Source organism: Phaethon lepturus, unplaced genomic scaffold (assembly GCF_000687285.1).
Source record: "Phaethon lepturus isolate BGI_N335 unplaced genomic scaffold, ASM68728v1 scaffold22062, whole genome shotgun sequence".
NCBI classification, from domain to species: Eukaryota; Metazoa; Chordata; class Aves; order Phaethontiformes; family Phaethontidae; genus Phaethon; species Phaethon lepturus.
Genome location: NW_010522891.1, coordinates 6,603 through 7,382, shown reverse-complemented (window position 1 = coordinate 7,382; position 780 = coordinate 6,603). Strand labels below are relative to the sequence as shown.

Sequence of the window (780 nt, the reverse complement as noted above, 5' to 3'; positions counted from 1 at the left end):
GACGTGAACCGGGATTTCACCACCTGCCCCACGTACCCTCCCGCCGTCATTGTACCGGCAGCGGTGGATGATGACACCTTGCGGAAGGCTGCCCGTTTCCGGCAGGGCGGGCGATTCCCCGTCCTCAGCTATTACCACCCCAAGAATGGCACTGTGAGTCCGTCCCCCGGTCCTGCCCCCATTCCCTCTCCCGCCAACCGCCAGCACTTGGGCAAAGGTGGCTCGGAGCCCCCCATCCTGTGGGGTTCCCCCAGTGCCCCCAGCTCTCGCTGCCCGCCATCCCTCATCCCTCACCCTGCAGGTGATGCTCCGCAGCAGCCAGCCACTGACGGGCCCCAACCGAAAGCGCTGCCGTGAGGACGAGATGCTGCTGGGGACGGTCCTGGAGGAGGGGGAACGGGGCTTTATCATCGACACGCGGTCAGCCCAGGCGGCAAAGCAGGCTCGGATGACAGGGGGTGGCACAGAGCCCAAGTCCTCCTACCCGCAGTGGAGGAGGCTGCACCGGCCCTTGGAGAGGTGAGGGGCTGTGCTGAGGCCTGGCGCTCTCGTGACACGGGTGATCACAATGTTCTGCCAATGGTATGGGGACTCCAGCCCCCTGAAAAAAGACGCACTGAGCCCCTGACAACCACTCTCCTCCCCTCCCAGAGGCCGCCCGCTGCAAGAGAGCTTCATTAAGCTGGTGGAAGCCTGCAACGACACCTCGATCAACATGGACCGGTGGCTGAGCCGGCTGGAGAGCTGCCGCTGGCTGAGCCATGTCAAGGCGGACCTGCG

At 65.1% G+C, this 780-nt stretch overlaps 1 protein-coding gene across 1 annotated transcript in view; it reads left to right on the top strand.

Annotated features, from left to right (window-relative positions):
- Nucleotides 1-780, top strand: part of LOC104616834 (myotubularin-related protein 9-like) — a gene marked incomplete at its 5' end in the record, with an annotated part of 4,239 nt that overhangs the window by 2,250 nt on the left and 1,209 nt on the right. Inside the window, 3 exons of the mRNA XM_010281976.1 lie at nt 1-153; nt 302-519; nt 652-769. The exon at nt 1-153 is cut by the window's left edge and continues 15 nt beyond it. Coding sequence (XP_010280278.1) covers nt 1-153; nt 302-519; nt 652-769 — 489 coding nt within the window. The remainder of the gene's footprint in view (nt 154-301; nt 520-651; nt 770-780) is intronic.